The following is a 25,074-nucleotide window of genomic DNA, read 5'->3' as shown; positions in this document are numbered from 1 at the left end:
AGCTATAGTATGTGAGTTAATATCTGATGTATCCTCTCTTGGGGAGATGAGATCTTGCCCTTGCAGGGTCTGTGTTTTTTATATGTGATCTAATAACTGTCTTCTGTGCCCTTTACCAGAGCCCTGAGCACACCATGCTGCAGCAGGAGCCCTTGCATTTGGCAGCAAAGCTCTCACCTCTGTGAATGAAGGAGCTTCCTTCACCTACTAGTGCTTAGGTGAAAATGTTCCTCAGTGGAAATACTTGTTGCTGTTAACCTGCTTTTTTTTTTTTTAACTATTTTTTTTCTTCTCACTAGCCCCCATTATGTAGTGCAGGTAACTATGCCTGTCAGTGTGGTGTTGGTCCTAGGAAAATGATAGGCTCATAGAAAAACTAAATTGATTTTTAATTAATTTTAAATCTTTCTGTTCGTGTGACTTGTCACCAATTTATTTAACAAAGGTTCTGTTGAGCTCTTCACTGTCAGTTTCTTATGAGATTAGGGTTTTGATGCCAAAGATGTGAATATGGATGTTAGTGTGTGAACTTATTTAAATCACAGTGCATGTGCAATGGTTTAAAACCTGTTTAGTCAAACTAATTAAATGCAGCAATAAATTTAGAATTGTTACCAACAGGTGTGTCTGGTTCTTGCAGTGTCATGTCCTGACCCTGTGCTGTTTAATATGTCTGTCAGTCATCAGGAAGAAAATATATAAGTAGGATTGAAAAGGGTTTTTTTTGATGACTTGCAGAGTATTGAATAATGGGGGTAGTTACTGCAGCCATCTGGATCACTTGGTGGACTGGGAGTAGGCAAAACAAAATCCATTTACTGGATTGCCGGCATAGAGCCATGATAGCAGTGTGAGGAACCCAGTATGGGAAGCAACAGCTTGGAAAAAAGTTTTTAGCTCTTGATGGATTAATCAGCTGAACATCCTCCTCCTGTGAAATGTGGCCAAAAGGGTAATGTATGAGCATGGGAATTGGGAGATGGAGTATGGACTCTGTGTCTTTGGCACGGCAGCAGCAGCTTCTGGAGTGTTGTATCCTGTGGTGATGCCCTCAGTTTGAGGCGGATGGTGATGAATTGATGAATACTCAGAGGACAGCCATAGGGAAGATGAAAACGCTGGGATTGTGAGTGAGTGATTGGAGGAACTCTGCTTTAGTTATCACAGAGATGCTTGGGGGAGGGGAGTTTTCAGAAAATTGCCTACATGGGGAACAGATGTTCAATAATAGGCTACTCAGTTGAGCAGATTATGATATAATGCATTTGAGGCTAAACAAATCCAGGCTTGAAATACAGCACAATTTACCAGTGAGGGTGAATGACCATTGGAACAGTTTTACCAAGGCTTGTGGTATGTGGGCTGTCACCAGCACGTTTAGAAGCCCTGATAACAATTTCCACCCCTGAAAAATGCTGTCATTCAAACAGGAATTAATTTGTAAAAGCCCTCTGTCCTCTGCTGTCCATGAGGTCAGTCAGGCTACGCACCCCAGTCAGGTCTAGCCTGTTACTCAGGTAATGTCCAAGTGTCTCCTTCACCATGGATATCCAGGTAGGTTGGAGAGGTTCTTTGCAGCTGAATTCAGTGGCTCTTGTGGTTCCTCTCTAGCTGTGGCTGCTGTGGACTTTTTCTGCTGTCTTCCTCTCCAACTCTGCTCCTACCTCTCCTGCCCCAAAAGCTGTTGCCCATCTTTTGCCCTCCCACCCCAATCCCCTGCTCACCAGCACCATGAAATGCTGAGAGCTGCATGTCCCGAACTCCCTCTTGTGGGGAAAGCCAAGCTACAGAGAACTGAGACTTGTCTGGGGCTGGGTGAAAAACAAAATGTTGTGATCTATTGCATAAAATAATTTCTTCTGTGACAAAAATAAAAATTTCCAGGGTACTGAAGAAAAATGTCAACACTAGCAGCTGCAGCCCACATATGTATGTATGGGGCATATCCTGCCTTGGAGAATATTCCAGGCTCTCTGCAAATAAAAGCCAGTGGCCAAAATGTGGTTTTTTTCATTTGGTAAGTTTTTAGGCATTTTCCCCCGCACTGCTAGGGATTGTGATTTATGTACCTACTGCACTGAGTGGATAGTATGGGGAATGGTTCATCAGCAGATGAACACATTCAGCAGCACCTTGGGTTACCTCAGGATATGTAGGAATCTGAAGGCAGTTCTTTGATTTCTTCAGCTGTTAATGTCTTCTAGTATGTTAGCACCTCCTATCAGGTATTTTGCTTTTCAAAGCCTCTTAGGTTCTTCTGATCTTTGAGCAACTTGCTTCTCTCAAACTACTGAAGCCCAGAAAAATCAAAGTGAGAACTTCCACAATATTGTGTTTTTAAAGTGTTTTCCTTGAAGTCTTGAAGCAGCTTTTTCACAGTGTAGTTGCTGGATAAAACAAAGAGCAAAAGGCATTGTGGAATATGTTTAGGGAAGATGGAAGGATGAGGGGGAGTGGAAGCAGCCCTGACCTACATCCCAAGGCAGGAGTGGAAGCCTGGAGGAGTGCAGTCATCAGGCGGAGTAGGTAGTGAGGAGGTCAGGAGCAGGGTGGAGCAGGTTCACAGAGAGTCCTGAAAACCAAAAGAGATGTACCCCCTCCCTGACAACACCACTGCGCTGCTGCACGCAGCTGGAGCACAGTAACTATTTTGATAAACTTTTAGTCTATTGCTACTAAATGAATTTCGTCACCAGCCCTTCGTTCAGAGCCTGGAATGGTATCCTTGGCTCCTGCACTACTGTAGTACTCCTACAACACAAACCCTGCTGAGGAATTGAATAAAACTGCAATTACTGTCTCAGTTACTGAAGTCAAAAGCCTGCAAGCATGAGGATGCTTGGAAGTGTTTTGGAAGTGGAAGCATGGTGTCGTGAGCACATGATCTTGGCGATCAGGAGCAGTTTCCACAGCATTGTTTTCAGCAGCAGAAAGAATCCATTGTGCATTTTTCTTCATTTCAGTTTTTCAAAGTCTGGGCCCCTTCTGAAAGCCAAAGTCAGCAAGAACATTTTCCCTAGTTCCATATTGAAATCTGGGGACATGCAGCACAAGAGTTTTTAATAAGTATGTGCAGCTTAAAGCAAAAGAGCAGTGGCAACAAGTGCCTTCCACCATATGTCTGCTTCCCACCTCATTTTCATGAGTCTGGAAACGAGCATCTGTCTCTACTCCTGACTTTCCTTAATATCCATGGACATGCCACTTTTTTGCTACCTTCATTCCTAAGTCAGAGTGTTTCTTCCTCAGTGCTTCATTCTAGGAATGCTGGATATCTGAATCTTTCATAATCAGCTGCAGTGGCACAGTCACTTCCAAAGGCAGCTCATGGTCCTAAGAACTCCCTCACAAACCATGACAGCCTGTGTTTTCCCACCTGGAGTCATTGGCTGGGGGATAGGCTGCCTGTCTGTGGCCAACTTGTTCCCCATGTGGTCAGGATTCCCTTTGTTCTTTTTGTGTTGGACATTCAACTCTTCTGTGCAGCTTTTCTGCCAAAGCTGTTGGGAGAATCACCTTCTCCAAAGAGGCAAGGTGAGAGGGCTCTCTGGGTTTGTTCCTGGGTGGCTGCACCCATGGCTCAAGCCCATGGTGCACAAACACAGCCATGCCTGTAGACAACCTGCTGGCTGGCTCAGGCAGAGCTGTGTTATGTTGTAGAGAGTTGCTGGTAACCAGTTGGGCTTTTCCAGTCCTTTGAATTACTGCTGAACTAATTTTAGAGCTGTGTGGACAGGCTTTCACTTAACACGATGTCTTCTCATTTTATTTTGTTTTGTCTTCACGGTGGAAAGTTACATTTAGATTTATGCAGTGGCTGGACCCTGGTGGCCTCTCATAATGGGTCAATTAGTGAGGCTGGGGGGCTTGGGAGCTGCTTCCGACAGCTGGATTTCAAGACAGCATCCACTCAGTTCAGGACATTTGCATAGAATTTGCATTTTGGCTGAGCCCGTGCATGTAAATGTAGGTTTGCATTGTCTCTCTTCTTTGAATGACTGTTTAATTAACTTTAAACTTAATTATGCAATCTGCCATCTGCCTAAATCCCTACAGTGCTGTTATATTCTCGTTCTTTTCCAGTTCCACCAAGATATTCCCTTTCCTGGAAGTTTTCCCTCCTTTTCAATTATTAAGATAATTTCAAATTGTTCACTTCCGTGGCTACTTTTTAGGAGGACTCACAGCAATGTTGTAGGAACTCTTAGCTTTAATCATGATCAATCTGCAGCTGATCATGGTCTAGCTTGGACCAAGCAGAGGCATGTGCTGCAGAACCTCCAGTTTAAGAATCTTTGAATTTACATTTCATGAGAGAACAAGGATCTTCTTTTAGTTGCTTGTGATAAGGAGAACACACTCTCAGATTTTCTCTTAGACTCCAGATTGAGCATCTGAAATATTGCCTACCATGTTTATCTCCTGCAGGTCTCTGTTGCAATGAAACATCACTGAACTGATAACATATCACCAAGTCTTGCCTTTCCACTCCTACATCCCTAATGAATTCTTTCCCATGACATCCTCATTTGTCTCTATTGCTTTGTCTTTAATCTCGAGCCATCTACTTTATTTAAGCTTTTGGCTTCAAGATACTGTAAAATGCATGGAGGTGGTTCTGTTCCAAGGCTGTCCAAGAACTCTGAACTCTTTTACTTCATATTCAGAGAAATGTGGAAGCATGACTGTTCCTAACATAGGTTGAAGCAGAGCTGTGCTTTCTGTGAGCGTGATGGATGGGGTTTGGTCCTGTATGTGTATTATTGGGGTCTAGAACAGAGATTGATTCCAGGGAGTGCCTTTTAATTGCTGGTACAGAGCTTCTTCCCTGAGCAACTATACCAACAGCTGTCTTTGTGTTTTTCCTTTTAAAATTAAATAGAAAACAAAAAAAGGATTTGGCTGTTACCATTAGTGGGGCATTTAATCTCTTAAATCCGCAAAATATTTTGCAAAACATAAATAGCTTGTTACTTCTGGCCTGCCTGTGACCAGTGTTTTTGTTGACATAACTCACATTTGAGATCACTTCAATGGTGTTTGTTGGTTTTGCTTGTTGTTTTTGCTTGTGTGTGGTAATTTAATCCCGGATATTGTAGTAGTCATTTAAGTGCTTGGAGATTTTTGACTTTGTCACTTCTATAATATGGCATCTACTGGATTTCACCGGTGCATTAGAAATTCAAAACAATCTAACAAACACATTTTGGCTTTTAAAATTTGAGAGGGAATTATTCTAGAGGCTTCTTTGAGCTGCAGAAAATATCAAATAGCTTTGAAATTGCCTGCTTAAGTGTAGGAAAGGGGCAGACACGGGGATCCTAGCATCCCTGGTGTTAACGCACTTTGTACTGGCAAAGCGTCTTCTGCTGGCAGAGTTTATTTGCCTTTGGAGAATGAAAGGGGCAGTTGCCCGGTACAACAGTGCCAACAGTAGGTCTGTGCCTGTCCAGAGCTCCCAGCCAGGAGCTGTGTACCCCCAGCTCATCAAAGCTGTGCAGAGACAGAGTCACAAAAGTACCTGAGATGAGTTGTTTGGGGGCTATGTAGGCTTGTGGACTTTTTAATGTCCCAGATGTCTTTCCAAAACAAGGCAGAGTTTGTGTTGGCTGAACTTTAGTATTGAGACTATTAATACACCCTGTTACACATCAGCATCCATAGTACCTCATAAAGTTGCAGATAGAACTTCCTGGCAGCTCTTGGAGAGTATTCATTTGCTAAAAGACCAAATTTGATGGTTTCTAAAATTTGCTTTGTCAGCTCTGCCAGGAGTCAAGGGCCAACTTGAATTTACAGATCTGTGAGGTGATGCCTTGGGCTGCCTCGTGGTTGGACACTAATTCATTAAATCTCTACTAAGGATGAGCAGGAACATGCTTTATTCAACTTTCTTGCTGTGTTTAACCTAGTCTGACTGAAACGGGAGTGTGGACTAACCACAGGCTGGTATCAGGGTAGTTCTTGTTGCTTTTGGTTGGTTAATTTCTGCTTTTGGGGCTAGGGCGGTGTTGGGTGATCCTTCTTTTGATAGCTGCCCTGTCTTCAAGATCATGGGTGTGTCCTTATCATGTCTCACTAAGTGCATGGCTGGGTTGTCTTGAAGAATTACTTGGAAGTTTTGAAGGAAATTGGTTTAAGTCATTCAAATGAGTCAGCAATGAAATGGAACATTGTAGAAATATGGACAAATATTTAGGAACTGTGTGTTAAGAGTGTCTCATTAACTGATAACAAATTGTTCTATTGCATGTTACCAGTTCTGGGAGTATGCTTCTGTTTCTTCTCATGCTTATGTTAACTGGAAAACAGGGTTTTCCAAAGATTCCTTGCCATATCTAGACCATGATCTAATGCTGGGAAGCAATGGAAAATCCTCTTAGCAATAGCAGAGTTAGTGTAGGTGTTGGTGTCCAAGCATGGACTGATAAAAGTAAATAGCAGATGCAGGTGTTTTGTATTGGAAAATTTGCAACAATATTGTTCTGTCCAATGCTTTCAATATAAATTCCTTTTTTTTTTTTTTTTTTTAATGTAAAAGGACCATTACATGCTGAGATAGTGCCTGGGGGGGGTGTCAGACACTGCAGAGGTGTTACCAGCACCATTGTGATGCTCTCACAGGCCTGCCCACCCCAGGGAGCTGCCTTACCATTGTAGGTATCTACATAAATAATATAGATGGTAAGAAAGCTGGAAGTTTGGAGGTGAAAATGTCTGGTGAAAGTGTAGATGTCCTTTGGTAGGAAAGGGAGAAATTATATCAAGATCTCCTTATCTTGAAATTCACTTGGGTCTCTCAAGTAAAATTGGTTCTTGCTGGATCATAGATGGCAGTTGTCATGGATGTGCTGATGAAGATTCAGCAATACTTTCCTTCTCTGCTGGTGGTAATCAAAGAGATTGTCAGGTGTGAGAGGGCAGTTAGAATGTTTTATTTTTAGGAAATAAACTTTCTTATGTTTAGCAATATGCAAATTTTAATATAAAATTAAAGACTTTCTGGCCTTGCTAACTTCATGTTTACTTGAGCATTTTAGTTGATTTAGTTGACCATTTAGTTGATCATCTGACTAATAGATGTAAATTTAATTAAATGCAATACTTTTCAAAAGCTAAACTCTGGAGTGATTTTGTATAAATTATGTCCAAATCAGCTGATTTAAAACATCTAGCCTCCTCTCTTACTGTAAGCCAGATCAATTATTCTGGGAAGCTGCCTGCATGCTTTTATTCCCCCCAAATAAGAAAAGATTAATAGGTGCTTAGGTTTAAATGTGCCATTGTGTGATGTCATTGTTGTGATAGAGATGAAGTGAGGTGGTTTGGATTTCAGATGGAGCTCCAGTGCTGTCCTTCCAGCAGAGCTCAACCAGCCCCTGCATCCTTTCAGCTTCTTTTCCTGGTGTCCGTGATGAGAATAAAAAGTGAGTGACTGATTGTGAACTGTCCTGAAGGCCCACGAATGCCCCCACTTTTCTTTCACGCCTCTCTTGCTGTGGAGGTGGGAGTTGTGTGTTTCTGCTTCCCACAGGTGCTTCCCTTTGGCTAGTTTGAAGGGTTTCCCTGCTCCATGGGTGGCACTCTGGTCCTATTTAGGTGTCCCTCTGTCGCCCTTGTAGGGAGCCTCTATGCCTGGTGCAGGTGTTGGGATTTTCTCAACCCAAATCTCCCTCCAGAGGACTTCAAGTATGGAACAGTAAACCACCTTTCCTCAAATTATTAGTCCTTTGTCATTTCCCATTGAAAATGGCAGAATATCTAGAAATCCCAGGCAAGTGTTGCCTACACAGGGAGCATCTCTACATCATCTCTGCAGCCAGATAAACACCCAAATGTGTTGCATTTGCTGCATGTTGTGAATATTTACATGTTGTGCGCTAGAATTGCTGTGTTCAGGCCTGAGTGGTTCTGCACAGCAGATGTGTTTGGTGCTCTGTGGTTGCTTCAAGTCTCCTGTTGGGATGGATCAACCAACCTCAGCTCTGCGCTTTAGTCTTCCTTCCACTGAAATTATTTTAATTTTTTTCTTGTATTCATTTGCTTAATAGTTTATTTAGTATTTGGTTATTTTAATGCCTAGAATGTATTACTACTTTGTGTGACATCCTGCCATGAGATTTTGTTCTTTCTTACAAATCACTCAACTGTGACACCAAGGAAAAAGTAAGACTGACACATGTAGTGCTGGAATAGGGTTTAACCATGTTTGTGATAGATTTTTCAGAAAGAATAGTCTCAATATATCCTTTGCTGTAGAGTAGTCAAGTTACAGTTTGCTTTGTGGAATGATGCCTGTTTATGCATCAGAATATTAATGCTGGGCAGTGGGGGCAGCAGGAAAGCCCATCTTGAGAGGTATTTTTAACTTCCAGTTTTAGAGGACAGGTGCATGGCAGAAACAAATACTGACTCTAGTTGAAACAGATGGTGACCTGTAGCTAGGTCTCTTTCTTTTAAAAGAAGAAATACAAGAGATTACAGTCATGCAGAATTTGATGTGTTCCAGTTGAATGCTAATTGTGACAGTTGCCTGTGGCTTTGTAACAGGGGTGGCTTTGTTTAGCCATAAATGTCATGGCCAAGGGGTCAAACACTATCCGAAGTGGCTGCGTGTGAGTGTGTAAACTGCCGTGTAGGCCAGCTATGTTGAAGCAGAGTTTGTTGTTTTGAGTGAATTTTGGTTTTGAGTTCAAGCAAATGAAAAATCCCACCACAGAGCAAGCCCAAGGTTAAAGTGCTGAAAATGTGCAGATGCCTCTCTGCATGTCTACCTTTTATCACACAAAGATACTTCTCCACCCTTTGATGTTACTGTACATTATTTTTGGCTGTAGGGGCCCCAAATTTTTTGAACCACCGGACAAGCCAAGTGCTGGACAACTCTGCAGTGCCTAATTCTGGCTCTTAGCTTGCTGCCCAACTCATGAGATATTTTTTTGCATTCCCCCTCTGCATTTTAGTTTTATGCTCTCTCTTTTTTTTTTTTTTTTCAGCTCCTTCTTAATTATATGTTAAGATTTAGCCTCCTTTTTATCCTGGGCTCTTTAATTCATAGTAGTATTTTCTGTGACTTGCTGTCATAGAAACAAGGGCTTCAGAGGACCTTACAAGCTCATGTAATCCATTTCACTACGTCAAGGAAAAAACGGCTCTTCTTAGACCAGCTCTGGCAGACGTCTGTCTCACCTATTTTTAAGAACCTCCAACGAAGCAGATTGCATGACCTCTCTGCATGAGCAGCCTAAAATCCCGCCTGTTGCAGCTGAAGTCAGATTCCTTCACCAAAATGTCTCTGAAAACGTATCCAGGAGCAAATTGTGTTGCCAATTCTCTAGTCTGTACTTTTACTTTTGGTGTCTGTTTTTAAACTTAACTTGACCCTTAGGACATTTGTAAATCAGTTCATTAGGCAGTTGTGAATCAGTTAATTTTAGTTCCATCTCATTATGTGAGCCATACAGGTTGCGTTGCCTCAGTCACCTCATCTGAAACCTAAATTTGCCTCTGTGCTAAATTTGCCATGTTACAGCTGCAACCTCCTCAAACAGTCTCCGCCCTGGAAGTACCCTCAGAGTGTGAAAAGCTGATTGTGTAGAAAAAGGCCCAACTATGCTGTGTTATTGTGACTGAAAACAGAAACCTCCTCTTTGTTTCAGCTTCCCCTTTGGAGACACTGCTGCGGTGTGTAATCTCTTCCTGGACTTGTCTGAGCTGGCACCTTCAGTTGTCCCTCTGCCTATCTTGGTGTCTTCCCTCCTGAATTAGGAAGATCCCTCCCTCCTGCTGATTTGCCTGTTGTTGTATATATAAAAATTGCTTTTTCTCTGTGATTGGGCAAAGTAGCAGTTTTTTTCTTGTTGGACCATATTTTTTAAAGATCTCTGCTTAAGTACAGCCTTTAAAACATTTTTTTTCCTCGCTGCTGTGAAGCCATCTTCTATTTCATTTGAGAAGGATACCATAGGTAAAAAATTTGCCTTGTAACTTGGATAGCACCGTAGCAAATAAGTTGGCGTTGCACGTTTTCTGACTTGCAGGTACAAGCTTGGACCCAGGGAGCGTAGCCAGGAGGGGCTGGAAGGCAAAGCTGTGATGACATGTTCAGTATCCAGGTGGAGGGCCAAGAGGGCAGCTGCGCGGCGCTGGGTTGCATTCCAATGTGCTGATCCGTGGAACAGCGTTGGCATACGCTTTGGAAGCTGCTGCTTGCTCTCCTGGCTGTAGGGAAGGGGCTGAGGTGATGGCAGGGAAGTAAGGGGTGAGTCTCTGCAGAATATTTTCATATGATTGTGGCCTATTCTGAGCAGGCTGGACATTTGGAGCTTTGGCACTTCTTTCTGGTGTCCTTGTGTACCGCGCTGCCTCTGGTAGCTCCAAAGTTAATAACTCCAATGTGGGTTGTTAATTTTTTTTCTGCCTCCTTGATTCCTGACCTGCTGAATTAAGTTGTAGGGAGGTTATATTTTCTCACTACTTGGGGGCTTAATGGGGTGGAGACTTTGGAAACAGTTTAACAATTTCACATTTTATATGCTCTAATGAATTTCCCAGGATTTTGGAAGGGTTATATCCAACTTTAGCATCGTAATTTCCAGCGTTTTATTTATGCTAAAATAAGTTAGTGGTGTGTTATGAGACCCAAAGAGCCAACAGATTACAAATGAACTAATGAAGGCATTGTTTCTCTTGGATAAAGGCTGTGACTCATGGTTGTAACTTGTACGGGAGAACTAGAGACCGTGAGCTTCACCAGGACCACAAGCTGGCACTGGGGCTTCTCTTCCCTTCCTTGTTATTTCAAACCTGTATTTGATTTCAGGTGCAGAAAAAAGAGGGTTTGCAAGGACCAGAAACAACTCTGAATCTGCAAGAACTCCCCAGAACTTCGATAGGAAGAGGCAACTCTCTGAATCGCAGACAGAAACAATGAACAATTCAGACAGCAGAATAAATCCCAGACAACTGGGAACTCCCAGAGGTATTAAAGCAGTGTGTGTACACGCTTCAGGAATAAGCTGCCTTGAAGCCCTGTGCTTTAAAAGATGGGCTGGGATGAATGCTATTGACTTTAAAATGAGCTGTAAAAGACTGTTGATTATTTGTAAAATATGATTATTCCAGGCTTTTTGGTGTTCTGAAGTTGGGTGCCAGTATTTCTAGGCAAACTGTTCTCAGAAGTTCAACTTTGAATATAAAACTTCTGTACAGATTCTGTTAAGATACACAGTCATGTTTGGTGGGCAAGGTAACACTTACAAATTTTTGTTTGCAGGAGGATCCTATGCTACTGTCCCAACATCAGGTGACAGAAAGAATCTAAATAAACCCACTCGAGGGAGGAAGAAGAGTATATTTGAAGCCTACGTGTCAAAGGAAGATGTTTCAGCAGGACTGAAAAGGGGAGAGCTAATTCAGGTGCCTGAAATGTACAGTGTCCATGCTCTTGTGATAAGTGTGGAAATCACAGGCAGTTGTTGGAAATCAGCAGCAGTTGATGACAGGGAATTCATGTAGCACTTGTAGATGCCAGAGGAAGATATTTTTCCTTTCTCAGGATGTTCTACAAGTGGGATGGAATCTTCTACATTCCTCTGAAGTACTTTTTTGTTTGATTTCATGTTCTGTAAAATTCCTGATCCACACTAATGATAAATTGCAGATTTCTGGTTGAATAGTCTGCTGGCCATGATGGTCATTACTGGGGAGACACTTCCTTTTACAAATGATGCTCAAAACAACAGCAGTTGCTAGCAGCCTCTGTCTGTGTCAGTGTAAACAAAACCAAATGCCCTTAGCAAGGTACCTCTTCTGGAATTTCTCACAACAATGTTTGTGCTTCTTTTTGGAGCGGCAAAACTGCAGCCATCAGTAGGCAGCAATTATTTTCTAAAGAATGTGGGGGTGGACCTGCTGTCCTGTCTGCTGGATAGAGGAGATTTACATGAAGGCTGGCAGGGCTGAGGTGGAGAAGAGAGCGTCCTTGCACCATGTTCATAGTAGTCCTCAACATGGTGTAATGTTCTTCAGGACACACCTGGCATCCCAGTGAGATCAGACTGGCTGGAGAAAAAGGGCAGGTGGAAGTCAATGAAGGCATAACATCCACACTAAGGCTTTGTTTACCCAAACACATACGGGTCCATTGCCATTTAATTAGAGTTGTAGTACTGGTGAGGTTGTGATGTTTCATCAATACACTGGAGTCTCAAATGACATCACCTCAATTTTTGTCTGATTTTTTGTTATAATTTTATAATAATTCTTGTATATCATTATAATGGCATAATCTCTGGAGGTGTGATGAGGATTTTACATAAAAGACTGCCTGATTCCATTCTGAAGACCAATCTCATGCACTCTTAACTTTGAGAGAAATCATATTCTTGCTGATGATCAGCATGGTCAACTGGGCTACTTGGACCTTAGATCAGTGCATTTTTAAAGACCATCACAGACATCTGCAATGGGAAGCAAATGGTGAAGGAGGAAATGGGAGCCTTTAGCTGTAACTTCCCTCATGGCTGCACTGGCATATGGCATCAACTAAAGCTTCTGCCTTACCTTCAGGAGTGTTTTGGCACCATTTTTGGTAACACGGCCTGATAGTGTTAAGTGCACTGTGTGTAACTGCCTATGAGGTCAAGTGCAGCTGCAGATGAGGCACATCAGGCTATGACTACTACCTGAGAATCCCATTGAAATGCTGAGTCCCCAGGGACCTGTGATTGCATGATCCCTGGCAAAAGAATCCCTAATTCTTGTAAATGTGTAGTATCTACTCCAGGTCATGTGCTGCGTAACTGGAAGAGTCTTATGTGCTCTCTTAGGCTCTGTCTGTTTTCCTTTCATCCAGTTCCACATCTCAGGGAAACAATTGAAACTGTAGAAGCTGTATTTAATAATTCAGAGCTGAGTGTTAGATCATGGGCATCCCAGCTCAGTATTTCTCCAGTTCATTCATCCTTATGATTTCATCAAGACCATTCATCACTGCAGCCTCAACCAAGATAGGTGAGATCCTGATTGCAACTTTAATGAATGGATGAATATTCAGTGGTTTTTGCTACAATGGCAAGAGACAGAATGAACACATCCCTATTGTGTTAATCCCCAAAAGCAGGGCATTGTTCTGGCATGGTAACCTGCAAAAAGGCTCCACATGAGCATATGGAAGGGGAGGACAAACGTATTGGTCTGAATCTGATGGTCCTGAGGCAACTGGAGTGCTCCCAGGCAGCAGCATGACTCTCTGAACATGGGCTGTCTCCTGGAGCATCCTGGAAACACTGGATGTGCTTATATTTGGATGAGAATTTGAGAGCTCTATTAGGGAGAAAAGAGCCTACCATAATAACATTGAGATTCTTGGACCTTGGCAATGCAGCTGTGCAGCAAAGTGTTCCTAAAAGCCCAACCCACAGAAACTCCTGGCAGACCTGGAGGTTGCTCAGATGACACACAAGTGCCACGATTAGGCAGCCCTAGATCAGGAAGAGTGAAAGGTTATCTTTATGGGTGCTGACGTCTGTCAGTAACATTGATCTTAATGGCTTCTGGTGCTGTATCTGACATAAGTCATGCTTTGATAAGTAGCAGGAGAAGTGTGACCTGCAGATTCCTGGATTCACTTAGTCACACAACGTGTCTGGAAACGTCCTTCCGCAAGAAAAGGGATCTGAGCCCAGGCGCTTGTGAATGCACAGAATTCCCACTTCCCTGCCCTTAAAACTGCAGGGAGCAAGCCCCAGGCATATCAGGTTGGTTGGAATCACACCGGATAGCCTGAAGGCAAACAAGATCCAATAACTCCTGCGTCCTTCTGTGAGCGCACGAGGATGGTTACACACAGCAGATGAAATCAGGCTGTGTATTAAAGAGCATTGACCCAAAGGACTCTAATCATCCTCTGAAGCATCAGCCAGAAACTCATGTCTGCTCCACGCCTCCAGTGTCTCCCAGACCCTCCCTGCAGGGCTGCTGGGGTCAGGTGGAGTGAACAGAAATGCAGAGACTGCTTTGCTGTTGAAAGGGTGTTTTTCCTTGGAAAGCTGTTCTTTTGTGGATGTGAAAGCTGGGGTTTCCCTGATTTTCATGGATTGTTTTTTTGAAGGAAGCCTTGGTAGCAGATACTTGTGAACCTGACCTAATTTTGGTGGTTTGTACATACAAATGGATCTAGACATATGTGTTACAATAGTTGTTATAAACTGCTTGGTTTAGGATGCTTGAAGTTTAGTCTGAGTACTGCCTGCCCTGCATTTAGCAAAGCAGCTTGAGAAATCATGACCCTTTTGTGTCTCACTGGGAAGGTTCAGTAAGGTTAGAAACTTTATTGGCAAGAGCCTGTGAAGCTGCCTTGAATCATCAGAAAATGTTTTAGAAACCTTCCTGCAGACCTTGTTCTTCCCTTTCATAACAAAAGCCCTAATGACAGAAAAACACTGATAAATATAGCAGCTATTATTTGCAAGCTATTGTAAAATAATACAACATTAGTGTGACATCATGAGACTCTGCAGCCAGATCCTCACCCCCTAATACACATATGAGAACAGTTGTTCATTGCAGATGGGGAGAGTGACTGGTTCCAGATATGATATCACAGCGTGAAATGTACAACATTGTAAATAGGATTTTCATGGGCACAGATAATAGGGCCCATCTGCTTTCTAAGATTAATTTTGTGAGTTTCTTGCTTAAAGGAAGAGCTGAAGTTTTTTAATGTTACTTGACATAAGAATTCTAATGCTGATCATAATTAGGTAGTGCATATAAAATGCAGATAAACAGGCTGCACAATAAATGTGGTAACACTATGCTCCTCTGTGTGTTTGCTGGAGCTGGGCATCCATGGTCACGTTGCTGCTCTGGTGCCTTCTGGGCCATGGACACAAACCCTGATTTTTCATGTGCATTATTGGCATTTACACCTGACTGATTGACAGCTGTCCCACACTATTCAAGGGGACTATGCAGAGGAAAGCAGGATATCCCCTCATCTGCTTAGTGCTGGTAGGTAGATCCACATATGGGAATTGACTCATTGTCAAACAGAGCAACAATCCCTTTCCATTTTTTCCTTTCTGTCTGTAGCAGCTTCCTGATGACTGATTCTGGGAAATAAGTGGAGGACAACCATTGAGAATTTTCCATCAGTGGGTAGCAGTGCTAATAGAAACTGATGACAGCAAGTCAGCTCTCACTTTGCTTAAGCACAAAATACCCCAGGGTTTCTCTCCGTGGGTCATCTTTGTTTCCATGCTGTTGTCCTGGGTTATGCCTGCAATGGGGGCAAGTGTCCTTGTTAGTACAAGTTATGTGAGACATAAAATTAGATAGTGCAGCAGAGTACTCAAATAGTATCTAAAGAGTATGGAATACATGCTGCTGGTAATCTGGTATTCTGTATTTGCTGGTAAACTTCAGCAAATAAGTGCAATGGAAAATCTTCGTAAATCTGTGAATTCTTCAAGGCAGCTAAACTTTCACATGTAATCAGCTCGATTTTCTTATTGTCTGAGTGTTTCCCAGAGTGCATAAAAAATTATTTGCTGCAGTAAAGTTTTAGAGAAGCAATTCCTGTGAGAGGCTCCTATGATTGCTTAACACAGAAGTGCAAACAGATGGAATCTGTTCATATAATAAATTGGCTAACATTACTTCAAATACACAAGTGGAGAAATTTCTAAAGTTTCTCCCCAGAGCAGAAGCCTGTTGGAAGGCAGATACCTAAGTTGTATTCCCATAAGATTCAAATGCTGTCAGTTTGAACTGCAGTCACCCGAATCCCAATTTCCAGGATACTTTTGGGATGCAAATGTGTAGCCTATAAGGCTTTGGTTGGCTCTGCCTTTCTCTTGGATGGACATGAGTGCAAGCAACAAAACTGGTTGGTTTACTTTGGAGGGTTGATACGAATTTGTTGCAGGTGACTTGGCCTTTAAGTTGGCAGATAACAAAGCAGAAATAGATAGACCATGGAATTTTCAAATGTATTTAAGATAGTTTGCCTTTAAGTGTGTTTAAACAGAATTTAATCCTGTAGACTTTAAGTGTTTATTTTTGGAAAATCCTTTAAATTCTTTTTTGGAAATGTACTTTATTATCACAGTTACTGCTGCTGTCTGTTTGCAGGAACAGCCTAAGCAGCCAGAGCCCCATAAGAATGATACCTGCTGCCATGCAAGCTCAGCTTTTCTTTTCCTCTTTCCTTGCATCCTCCAAAATAAGCAAACCCAACATTCTCCTTTTCCAAAACAGAGCAAGCCAATTTTTTTCTATTATCCAATTGTTAACGAAGCTGGTGGATGCTCAGCAGAAAATGTGTGAAAGAACACGAGAGCTTGGATCCTCAGTTCACCCAGTAGCAGCAACAACTAATGATTCAACATCTCTTTGATGACAGACTGCAGTAGATCAGCTTAAGCCTATCATGAAACTGCCTTTTGGCTTGAAATTGCTTGGATGCTAAGTTGTCAAGACTTGAAATGTATAATGGAAATTTAGATGTATCTCTCATGTTTCACTGTAGATATATTACCCACAGCTCTCTAATTTAACTGGTGTTAAATAAAATTAATAAGATTCAGGCATAATCTTTCTCCTTCTTTCCTTTTTTTTTAAGGGACCCTTGAGAATAAATCCTAAGAAGTACCATGAAGCCTTCATTCCATCTCCAGTAAGTGTAATTTTATAATGCTTTAAAGTTCATAAGTAAAGGTGCATTAAGATAGGAGTTATGCTGTGCACAGAAGGTCACTCAAAGGTGAATGAGTTGGAATAAATGAACACAATCTGGATTTTCTTTTATATCAAATATTCCCAACCAAATCCTGCTTTCTCATACCTCAAAGAAATGCTTTGCTTGTGCTGAAGTTGGGGGTACTGCAGGGTCCCACAGAGGCCAGCTGAAGTCAGGTTTGAGGACCACCAGGTAGCATAATCAGAAACCCTTGGTTTATGGCTGCAGAGATTTTATAGATTTTCCACTGATTTAAGTTAATCTTCCCTAAACAAATATGCTCTCCATTTTCGATCTGCTGCATGAGCTAATTTGAAAAGTCATTCCAGAAATAATACGCATGATTCCTTTTCATGTGCCCGCTCTGGCACGGGCTGTATCTTGGTTGGCTTGGGATGTGCTTCTGCCACATGGGACTGCCTTGCACCTCTTCTCTCTTCTTTCCTTACTTTGACAGAAAAGAAGGACTCTTGCAATTTCAGGGCCATCCAGTCAGGAAGGTGGCCTCACAGCTGGCACAGCTGAAGCTTTTTATCTGGAACTGACTTGGTCAAAGTGTTGCTGTTAATGAGAGAGTTTTATATTGAAATGTTTTGCTGGTGTAGGGATGAGAAGGCAGAGCCTGCCCTGAGACAGTGAAACACTGATTGTGTTGTTCTCCCTGCTACTGACAGCGCTATTGTTTTGGGGCTTGAAATTCATGGTGTTTTTCAGTTTATGTTGTTGATTTGGGGTAATGTTTTGGAGCTTTGTTTAGAGAAGGTTGGTATTACAGGGATGGGAAAAGGCTGGGGCTGCAGAGAATACACTAGCATTAACTAGAGGAAGAAGTACAGAGCAGCTCTCAGGAGGGAAGTGTGTAAGTGAAAGGAACTTTGATCCTTCCTCTGCCAGGTGTCCTTGTAGGTGTGGTAAGTGTAAGCTATTAAATATATTCTCTGAATTTACAAAATGCAAGGTTAAAAGAGAAGTTCAGCTACTCTCATGAGTTATTTGGATGTGAGGCTTTACCCCTAATCACCCCTCTGGTGTCCAGCTGTTGCCTTGTGCCTGTTCTGTGTGCAGGAATGCATACATTAAGGAGGACTAGCAGAGGTGGTTATTTCAACTATCTTTCTACTTTTCTGCCCTTTATGAAGATGCATACCAGAACCGGCAGAATCAACACCTGGAGCAAGATGACTGTGGTTTGTGTAGGCACAGTCCGTTAAGACAGATGCTTTGGGAAGCTTATCCTTTGTATAACATTATTTGCCATAATGGAGGGGTTGCAGCCTTGGTGTTCTGCAGCACTTCCCATCATTGCCAGATGCTGCAAGAGCTGCAGCTGTGAAAAATCACTCTTTCTTTTCTACTGTTGATGAGGGCACTATGCCCCTTTCACTTCAGCTATGACTTGGCCATGGCTTCATGGAGTTCAATGCAACAGCTGTTCACCTTCTGACACCAGAAATCCCTGCGTGTTTCTTGCTGCACATGTGCTCTCTCTGCTCATCTCGTTGTTGCATGAAGAGTTGAGGGGAAGGCACAGGGCTTTTTTCTTGAAGCTACCCAGAAAACACACCCCAAGAATTTAAATCTCTGCCTTGCATCTCGTGTGTTCCCTGCGCAGGGTGGTGTGGTTTGAAGTGTCAGTGTGAAGGATGGTGCTGCTGAGCCTGAGTGACAGGGACTGGAGCTGTGCTGTGCTTGTGGAGGCCACTTCCAGAGCAGATGGAAGTACTGCAGATCTCTTGTCAGAGGAGGATAGGGAGCACTGCTGGAGATATTTGCAAAGAAAGCCCCGTGCTCCCTGGAGGGCGCAGTGGGAGTCTGGAGGCCATTGTGACTGTTAGAGTAGATGCACCCCAGGGACAGCTGAAACTTTGCAAATGATTGTGTTCTGTTGTCATTCAGTGCCATTTTAATTGCATTAGTAACCTGAAGTGTCAGCTGTGCAGAGGAAAAAGTGGGATGCACAAATTTTCTTGGAAGTGCGTAAGTTCGCCCAACAGTTGTGAGCCTGGAGCTCAAGATATAGAGATGTTTCTTTTTGGAGGGAAAACCAAAACTGATGGCAATTTTCTGATTACAGCTTTGTTGCAGATGTTGAAATTAACTGCTGTAAAATAGGTGTGAATACACATATGTAGATTTGTATATATATATATATATACATACACACACATGTATTGTTTAGAAAGAGTGTGTGGGTGCAATTAAAGACAAGACTCTTGCAGAGTGTGGCGATGAAGCTTTAACCAGATAGTGTGGTACATCAGGCACCCTTTAATTTTCATGGACATAGGAGAAAAGGAAAAAAAGTGTAGAGCAAATTATTTTGAGTGCTAGCCTGTGTCCTGCAGGACAGAGCAGCTACAGGTACAGATCAAAAAAAAAACCAAAACCCTAACCCAAACCAGGAATTTGCCTTAGAAAGTGACTTTGAACATTTCATTTTTATGTATATGATGGATTTAGGCAAAGAGTTGGAGCTGAAGGGAGAGGGTGCGGAGAAATAAGGAATAAGACCATGTGTAAAAAATCTGGCTTTTTGAAGAGAACGGTTTCCAATTTGAATTATGTTGGTCCAAGAGGCTTTGCAATTTTTCTGCATCTTGTCATGGGAGGCAGCTTTCACACAGCTGTTGAGCTGCTGCTGCTTTTCTTTCTAAGAGTAATTTGGTCTCTTGGAGGACAGCCTTAGTTTCACATCATGGCAGGGTTCTTCCTTTTATTGTTTTGGTATCTAAGCAGAGTAAGATACTTATGTGATATTTGGGCTTCATGTTTTCAGGTTATAAAATAAGTTTTTCTTGGACACTGAGCATGCTGGTAGTTCTGATTGGCTTTATTCACGCATCTGAGACTCAGGAGTGTCTGAGAAACAGCTGAAGTTGCGATTAAGACTTTGTCTTGTGAGGCTATTTTTTTCTTTGAAAGACAATGAAGTACTAACCTGAAGAAACTCAACCTCCTTTTTTGTACCTCAAAATTATGCAAAGATAACTCTCTTCAGAAAAACTATTTAAACTGGTCATATTGATACTAAATGCTCACATTGTTTGACATGTTCATTGTACTGTAAACAGACACATGGAATTTTTTGTATATTGAATTAAGGGAAAGCAGAAATGAAAGCAGCAAGAGCATGGTCAATAATTATCAAAAGAAAAAAAAAAAAGACAAAACCGGCAATCCTTTAAAAACTAAAATCTTTGTGTTGGCATCTTCAGGAAACTTTGTTCATCCCATGAAGAAAATCTCCCAAACTAAATCCAGAGTAACCGAATTCCAAACATGTCTGGGGTGGATAATCATGGTGTGTGCAATTAGTAGAGGCTCTTGTGCAAGGACGCTAACCCAGAATATTCAGAGAAGGTGTCCTGACATGTCTGTTACAGTAAAAGATCTCCTGGCTTGCAGTTGGGATCAGTGGTTGTCATTATTTGGGATACCTTATAACATTAATTGTGCCAAATGCAGAATATATGGTGTTAGTTCATTTGAAAAAGAAGAGATTGCATCCCTAACCACAATCCAGACCACCTTCACAGAGTGCCCTGCTGGTCCAGGAGCTGCATGTCCCTGCTTTCCCAGCTCACCAGGACAGCAGCAGGAGCTCTGCATGGAGCACTTTGCAGAGACTGCCTTGTAAACAATTCTGAACACTTGTCTGTTCTGAACACTGGCTTTGAATGTTTGAGGTGGGAAATTAATGTGTCAAGAACTGTGACGGTAGAAAACTCTCTACCTGTTCCCAAAAGTAACTGTAGAGGAACTGAGACAGCACATCTTGAGGGCTCTGTCTTGTGTAAATAGTGTGGAACTACTGTACTGGCACATCCATACAAAGGTGCTCATTTGCTAAAAGATCATGTATGTTAAAGGGCATATGGTAAATCCATTTTGTTCCTGTGCACAACTGCAGGATGTTTGCCTAACTGGGGTGTGTGTCTTTCTTGATGGCAGTGTTTTAAACCTCATAACAACCATGATTTAATATGTTTTGGTCTGGCACTTACTTTTCTTCCTCTTTGTCTAGGACGGGAGTCGCGATATCTTTATTGACGGAGTGGTTGCTCGCAACAGAGCCCTGAACGGTGACATCGTGGTGGTGAAACTGCTCCCCAGAGATCAGTGGAAGGTCAGTTCAGTATATTTTTGCTGTGATTTGAGAGAAAGAGTTTATTACAATTTTCATCACTAAACTTGTAGGGCCTGAGACAGAGAACAGAGAATTTCCTACAAATCACATTAGCTAAATTGAGTTTATGCTGCTGTTGATTAAAAGACTTTATCCAGTACAGTGTTTGGAAGAAGTGATACCTGAGGCGTTGACACCTCTTTCTTTGCATGGAATGGCCTTCATTATCACTCTTTGGGAAAGTCTGATGATGAGACTGGTTCCAAGCACAGTTGGCAGAGGTGACTTTTGGTATCTGCTATTTGGCTGTCTTCATGCTGTGGTGTTTTGGATAGCACTGTGTAGGTGTTTGCAATTGCTCATGTATTTGACAAGTGTTGTTCACAAAGCTTTAGTTATGATTAACTCTCTCTAATTTTTGGGTCTTCAGTCCGTGAAAAGCTTATCTTGTCACAGCTCCAGATTTTGTGGTAATTCCCTTCTTAACATGAATGAAGCATGTGTGAAATGACTGGAGCAATACGAATGTGGGACAATTGCTTTCATTTTCATGTCTGAGGATTTCAGTAAGATAACTGTCTGGGTTTTTTTTTTTTTTTTTCCCACTGATAAAACTTCATTCCCTAATCAAACTTTGTCCTTTCAAATATCTGGATAATTTTATCTTGTTTTCAGGTTTATCTTTTAACATCACTATACAAGGGCAGCTTTTCCTCCTTTTCTCTAGTTGCTGGGAGATGGAAGCTGCAGTTAGCAATTTTAACATGGGTTTTCACATGTAAGCACAACAGAATCACCACAAATTGTTTTCCAAACATGGTTTGTGAATTCTTTTTAAGAGTTTAAAGACTGTCATAGATCTTTCAGACAAAAGTAATAGTAAGGATGTTTCCAGCAGACTGGGGACTGGTCTGAACTATTTTGGCCTGGTGCTTTTACTCAGTCTGGCTACCTTCTCTGCCTTTGTTTGAAGCTATATGATTTTAGACTTGCAAATGCAAGACTTCTTGCCAAGTCTGGTCATTTGCTGAACCTTCTACCTATTCTGTTAAATCTAATAACAGTTGAAATGATGGTTTGAGACACATTAGAGCTTGTCTCTTCCTTTTAATATGCATAAAATGAGTGAATGACCAATTTATTGACACACACACAATTTAGTACAAAACTAAACCTAATACAAAAGACAATCATAAGTGGGATCTAAGGTATTACAGGTATATCCATATACAAATAAAAGAAAGAGGTCTGCTGCTATCTCAGTAATCTCTGAGAACCAGTTTTGAGGGTCAAAGCAAAATTTCTTCAATAGCTATTCAAGACTTCAAGTCAGAGTTCACTAAAACTATGCTGATGACTATGTGTTTTGGTCACCAAATCCATATAGGCAAGTTATCTTTTGTATTAAACCATTTCATATAGATGGAAAAACAGAATAGTTTGGATGCTTGGATCCTTTGCCAGGACCTGCCAGCACAAGGGCTTCTTCGTAGGCTTGATAGAGATTGCCTGAGCTGGAAGCTTTGTCTGCAGTTTTGCATTTATATCTGTTTCTAAACAAAGATAATGCCTCTCCCTCTCTCTTCTATTCTCATACCTTCATATGTTCAACAGTAATGATCTTTTATGAATACAAGAGGAAGGATTCAGAATGTTATCCCTGTTCTGGCAAAATGCATGAATAAGTAGACCTGTTGGAGAAATGGTATCTGACTGCAAGGAAGCTATTCAAAAGCCTTGAGTGTTTTGTAATATGATTATGATTCTTCTGTGGTGAATTTACCCTTGCCAAATGAGTAGCTGGAACATGCCAGTCATGTTTTTCAGCCACACAGGTGCTGCCCTGTGTAGTCTCATTTTTTGTTTCTTGCCATCAACAACTCAATCAGCGATGACATCCCTTTTCCCCTGCTCCCCAAATATCTTGCTATGTACTCATGTTTGTGTTAGTTCTTTGGGAAAGGTGCCATTAAGTTGCACTGAAAGATACTGCCTTCTGCCAAGTAATTCATACTGATTAATGATAAACTGTCACAACCTATTTTAGGTTTTTCCATTTGTTTAGTCTCATGCTGCTGCAAAGCTGCCACTTAGGTGTATTGAGGGTTTTCTCCTTCCCATTGGGCCTTTGGAACGAGCTGAAGAGCTTCAGTTATTTCTCTGAAAAATGTAAATCAGATATATGGTATAGCTGATGCTCTCAGAGGAGGCTTTACAGGCTCTGTACATATTGGTTTGTTAGGATTGAGATGTGTGTGCTGATTGTTTTTATGGTTCTCTATTCCCAACACATTACCCTGTGCTCCACTGAGAACTGAGCTGCGTTTTTTGCTGCTGCACCAGTTTCTTGCACAAGATAAGGCTGTTGTTTCAGCAATGTGTTCAGGCTGTGCCTTCTGGATTTCTAGCATCCTGGATGGCCTCTGGATGCTCTGAGGGAAGATCTTCCTGTTGGTAGTGCAGGTGGTTCCATGGACCTTCTGCTGTCACAGTGTATTGCTGTGTTCCAGTAAAGGCAGGACTTAGCTGGCACTTTGGCAATTTATCTGTGTAAATGAGAGGAAAAGGGAAAATCTGGGACTGGTAACAAGCTATGGATTTTGGACAGAGAAACTTGTGTGTTTGCTTGAATTGCTGAGGAAATTAGAAGCTGCCCTGTCCCTGGTGAGTTGGTCATTGCAGGTGAAGTGCCTGTAAGGGAAGAGACACCAGCTAGAGAGCAGTTTCTTCAGGGACATACTGTGTCCCACTGAGCTGTAATGGTGATAGCCTGCACACAGGTATAAATGCCACAGTGAAATGTAAGGGGATGGTGAAATACTCTGGATGTGTGGCTATACTTTATGTAATACCTTCTTGAGAGAGACAGCAATATTTTCTCTCTCCAGCCTTCTACTTCTTGGCTCAGTGGTGGGAAATTTATCAGGCTTGAATTTCTCAACATCATGTCCTTCCCAGCATGTACATCAATTGCTTGGATGAGCTACTGTGGTGCTCCCTGTGCTTTTTCTGTCTGGTCTTAAAGCTCTGTTTGTTCACGCGTCCGCTGGGAGAGCTGCGCACTGTTCAGCGATGATCGGTTTGTCAGTTCGTAATTCTCTGCTTTCTATTAGTTCTGATCAAGAGCCAACAATTTCAGTGTGGCACCACAGACTTGAAGGAGAGACTTTTTGTCCCTGAAATTTGTTATCTTGCTCTCCTGAAGGAGGTGGCCATCAGCTTCCTGCCAGGCTTGAGCGGCCTGCGTTGCAGCGACCGCATTTGGAGGCTGTGTTTCAGAAGTTCCTCTCCTGTCCTCTTGTGTTACATCTTGGGAATATTGAGGTGCTATGGTAACTTTCAAATATTTAGCTTTTGCAAAGTAAGGTATTTGACTTAGGCTGTTTTTCCAGGTACTTAACCTACTCTTAGCGAATGAAGTCAGAGTATCGTTGCAGTTTGCAACGACTTCTCCCGACTTCAAGCTGTAGGGTTTCCCTGAGTTTGTGCCTTTATCTTCTAGAAGAACATCACAATAAAAGATAGCCAGTGACAGGATTTACCTCAGTCCTTGTTAATTACTCTGATAAGGAGAAAAATGGTGCTTTATTTCTTAATTGATTTTCACTGCTTTAACTTCCACCCTGGGATCTTAGTATATTTTACGGAGTTGTGCTTGCATCAATTTCAAAAGCTTCAGTATACAGTGGTATAATTACTGAAGTCAAAGAAATTGTTGATATTATGATTACAGCAATATTTTGTAGGCTCATCAAGGAGGGAAGCCGTGTGTCAGTATAGAGGATAAACCTAACCTGTTTTTCCTTACAGCCTCTTTTTGCTCTTTTGCCGCCTGCTTAATTGCCAGACAGAATTTGTTTAATTTCAGGTATCTGTTTTGGTTTTTCTTGCAAGATGTAATTTCTTTTGTGGAAGGAAATAGCATAATAAGTCATTTGATATCACTTGGGGCCTGGATTCCTGGCCCAATCCCTGGTGCTTTTAGAGTAGTAGTTTATAACGTGGAATGTTTTTCATGACAACCGTCTCATGTATTGCACGCTACAGCTGAAATTTTAGTCTTAGTCTGAAAATAGTACCCAGACAAGGACTTGGTGCTGCCCAAAACTTACAAAAAAGAATTTCTGGGTCTAACTCCCTATTGCTTGCAACAATATGTCAGTGAGGTCTCCAGTTTTGCATAAATATACTGTATATGTAGATA

The 25,074-nt window shown here is 41.9% G+C and overlaps 1 protein-coding gene across 1 annotated transcript in view; it reads left to right on the top strand.

The window, feature by feature from the left end:
• The window catches only part of DIS3L2 (DIS3 like 3'-5' exoribonuclease 2), a 182,270-nt gene that overhangs the window by 7,524 nt on the left and 149,672 nt on the right, over window positions 1–25,074 (top strand). The window contains exons 3-6 of the mRNA XM_053951730.1: window positions 10,823–10,981; window positions 11,276–11,418; window positions 16,628–16,681; window positions 20,769–20,870. Coding sequence (XP_053807705.1) covers window positions 10,823–10,981; window positions 11,276–11,418; window positions 16,628–16,681; window positions 20,769–20,870 — 458 coding nt within the window. The remainder of the gene's footprint in view (window positions 1–10,822; window positions 10,982–11,275; window positions 11,419–16,627; window positions 16,682–20,768; window positions 20,871–25,074) is intronic.

This window comes from Vidua chalybeata, chromosome 10 (assembly GCF_026979565.1).
Source record: "Vidua chalybeata isolate OUT-0048 chromosome 10, bVidCha1 merged haplotype, whole genome shotgun sequence".
NCBI lineage: Eukaryota > Metazoa > Chordata > Aves > Passeriformes > Viduidae > Vidua > Vidua chalybeata.
This window is presented reverse-complemented; position numbering and strand designations above follow the sequence as displayed.